This window comes from Zeus faber (genome assembly GCF_960531495.2).
Source record: "Zeus faber genome assembly, chromosome: 7".
NCBI classification, from domain to species: Eukaryota; Metazoa; Chordata; class Actinopteri; order Zeiformes; family Zeidae; genus Zeus; species Zeus faber.
In genome coordinates, this window is record NC_137203.1 from 2,089,167 (window position 1) to 2,092,754 (window position 3,588).

Genomic DNA, 3,588 nt, shown 5'->3' on the forward strand with positions numbered 1-3,588 from the left:
ATGGCCCCGAAAAAAGAGAAACGGGCGGAGGAGAAGAAACGGGCGGAGGTGGTGGAGGCAGGAGAGCGGCCCCACCCTCGGATCGGGGACCTGGAGGACCAGCTGCGGAGGTTCACGCAGAACTTAATTCGCGTTGTGATGAAATGAGAGGAAAAGCAGCTCAAGGAGGCTTTTTGGGGAATGTGTTTTATTGGAATATGAACTGAGCTGCATCGACACTTTATGAGGCATGTTCCCCAATGCGGCATTGAACTAGGATTTTGGAACTTTTTATCGACTTTTGATCCACTTGAAACACGTATTTAAATCAAAGTGAAACTGTTTTCTATGCAGTGGGAGCATATTTCTCACATAATAATAATAATTATTGAATGTGTCATTGTAATGGAAATTGCAATCCCAAATATCTTGCTTATGGCATTTAAAAAATATGCTTCCTTCCTATAGCCTTTTAAAGTGGTAATCCGTAAAAAAAAAAAAATCCCATATTTGATGCTTTATTCATCCCAAAATGTATAAGAAACAGCCGCTCTGTGTAATTGCCTTCTGCATGTGCTCCCGTATTTTTGGGGGTCCGTCTTTCCCCCGGCCTGGATGCACACGCAGGTGACAGGCGGACGCACCCAACTCGCACCTTATTCTGAACCATGACAGTGCATTGGAGAACAGTAAATCGGTGAGATTTGAAAAGCAGCCGCTCCACCGCCTTCACGGTAACGGCCCCTCTGGTGCATCCCCCAACAGGTACCAGCAGAAATGCCACGAGCTGGAGGTGCGGGGGATGGACTTCTCCTCGCGGTACAGCGCGCTGGAGAAGGAGGAGAGAGACATCGTGGAGTACCTGAAGCGCTCGCTGTCGCAGAAGGAGGAGGAGCTGGACGGCCTGACGGAGACCCTGTGGCGTCTGCAGCAGGACAAGGACCTGGAGAGAGAAGCTCTGGAGCTTCGGCTCAGGGAGCTCGGCCAGGAGAGCCAGGTGCAGATCCACAAGCTCTCCCTGGAGAACGTGGCGCTCGGTGAGGATCTGGGACCTGGGAGAGCAAGGCACTAACACTGCTGGGGTCAGGGGTCCAGGTCCTCAGGGGATCACCTGAACCCGCCTACCTGAGGCTGGACCTGGGAAGTCTATGGCCTCGGGTCCCCGGTCTCATTTTGTGTAATCACGGATCACAGCGTTCCTTCTCTTGAGGGATTCTGGGGGAAGCCAGGGGGAAGAGATCGGAAGGGGGCGGGGCTTAAGTTGGACGCCCCGCCCTGTTTCAGGCAAGATGAAGCTTAGGGGGGATTTCAATGAGTGTATTTCTGCAGGGCAATGCAGATAAAAACTCGAGACGTATTTTAATCTACTCCGTTTCCTGCTGCTGCTCCGCGAGCCGGTGGTTGGGAGCCTCTGCACCAGAGGACATTGCGTCGGTGTTGGTCGGGTTTGTTTCCCACTTTCGTCGCCGCGTCTGTGGAATTACAGGAGAGGGAGACACGCCCACATGGACTTGGCATCGTTACCGCGAATATTTCTCTCTCATGTGCGTTGATTGTAAATTGATTTGCTGACGTTAAAGACAGCCAAAACATTGATAATCAATTATTTTTTTATGAAAAATATACACAGTCGAATGCCGATTTCAGTGTTTGAATAGTGCCGTTTTTTTTTTTTTATATTCAAATTCTATTGTAATGTCACGTTTGGTTCCTTCAGCCGAGCGCCGGCCCGGTCTGCGCTGCCGGCTGGGGGAGCTGCGAGGGGCTGCCCGGTCCCTGGCAGTGGAGGCTCGGCCGCGTCACCTTCACGTCAGCGTTACCTTCACGTCAGCGTCACCTTCACGTCAGCGTCCTGTTCTGGTTCCGCTGGTCGGGTTGTTTCCAGCGGCGAATCATTCAGAGTAACGCTGCCCAGCAGTGCCCCCCCTGCAACGTGATTGGTCCAAATGCACAGGAAACGGAAGAACGCGAAACGCCCCGTTTACACACATTTTAGGAGGAATATCTCTGTAAAGAAACAGCTCTGGGGGACTTCTGAAAACATGGCATGGCCGATTTTGGGACCCGTGAAGTCCTCCAGTTAGGGCTTCTATTCCCTGTGTAGCTGAGTGGGCAGAGCAAGGGCATTGTCATTCATCCTCCTCTTCCTCTCTCCTCCTCTTCATCCCTTCTCTCCTAAACAGTCTTTATTTATTTATCACGCAACACACCACACTATAACACATGCACATGCACATGCTTTGATGGTGCTGGTGAAATGGTTCCTCTGCATTGACCCATCCTGGCTTGTCCTTCCTCCGGGGGCACAGCCAGGAGCAGTGGGCAGCGTACGTGGACGCGCCCGGGGACCAGGTGATAAGTGTCCATCGCTGGTCAGACCATGATGGGTGCATGTTTTTGGTGGGGGTCCTTACTGACGGGAGGTGGAGGAAACCCCATGTGAGCACGGGGAGAACATGCAAACTCCACACAGAAAGGCTCCTGTTTGGGAGATACCACCGGAGCACGGTGCCAACAGGGCCCCAGGCGGGAATTGAACCCAGGACCTTCTTGCTGTGAGGCAGCAGTGCAATGTACTGCGCCACCGTCCTCTCTTCTCTTTCTCACTCTTCCCCTTCCCCTTTTCCCCCTCTTCCTCTCTCCTCCTCTTCCTCTCTCCTTCTCTTCCTCTCCCCCTTCCCCTTCCTCTTTCCTCCTCTTCCTCTCTCCTCTTCCTCTGTTCCTCATCCTCTCTCCTCCTCATCCTCTCCCCTCTTCCTCTCTCCTCCTCTTCCTCTCTCCTCCTCTCTTCCTTTGCTCTCTTCCTCCTCTTCCTCTCCCTCTTCCACTTCCCCTCTCTCTTCCCCTTCCTCCTCTTGCCCTCTCCTCCTCCTCCTCCTCCTCTCCAGCGGAGAAGCTTGCCGGCCTGGAGCTGTTCCAGGAGCAGAGGGAGCGGCTTATGTTCGACCTGGCCCTCCCTGGAGGAGCAGCTGGCCAATCAGAAGGAGGAACACAGCGCTGCCGTCTACGAGCTGAGAAGAAAGTGGTGCTGGACAAGGACAGGTGCATTGTGGGGCAGAGACCCCCTGTACCCCTCTCACACTGTAGCCAAATATATTGAGGTCAAAAGACGGAATTTATATATTTCTGATCAGATGTAGGTAGGTTGCGGGTGTAAGATTAACCGCTCTTGGGAAATGTTGCCATCTATTGGAGCAGTGGGAGTTACAACACATCTGTAACTAAAGCAGCATAAAGACTGTCTGTACTGAGAGATGTTTCCTCCAACATTTCGTCCTAAAATAGTAAAAATAAACTTTTTAATTTTAGCTAAGCTGACTGTATATGTTTGTTAAAAACATGTTGACACCCTGTCTCCCTCCTCTCTCCCTCTCTCAACCCCCAGGCTGAAAAAGGAAATGCAGGTCCACGTTGCGGCCGTGGCGGAGGAGCTACAGAAGGCGTCGGAGCGCAACATGTCCGACACCACGGTGAGGGTGACCCAGGAGAACGCCCACATGCGGACACAGCTCGGCCGGCTGGTGCTCCGGTGCCAAGTTCTGACGGAGGACAACGAGGCGCTGCGGAGCCGCCAGAGACAGCTCCAGATGACATCGAGGTCCTGGAGCC

General features: G+C 52.8%; 1 protein-coding gene across 1 annotated transcript in view; it reads left to right on the forward strand.

Annotated features, from left to right (window-relative positions):
* LOC307232646 (cilia- and flagella-associated protein 157-like) overlaps positions 1 to 3,588 on the forward strand; it is a gene marked incomplete at both ends in the record, with an annotated part of 6,194 nt that continues 2,606 nt past the window's right edge. Inside the window, 5 exons of the mRNA XM_080003747.1 lie at positions 1 to 110; positions 745 to 1,016; positions 1,697 to 1,822; positions 2,868 to 3,021; positions 3,365 to 3,536. Of these exons, the coding sequence (XP_079859873.1) occupies positions 1 to 110; positions 745 to 1,016; positions 1,697 to 1,822; positions 2,868 to 3,021; positions 3,365 to 3,536 (834 nt within the window). The remainder of the gene's footprint in view (positions 111 to 744; positions 1,017 to 1,696; positions 1,823 to 2,867; positions 3,022 to 3,364; positions 3,537 to 3,588) is intronic.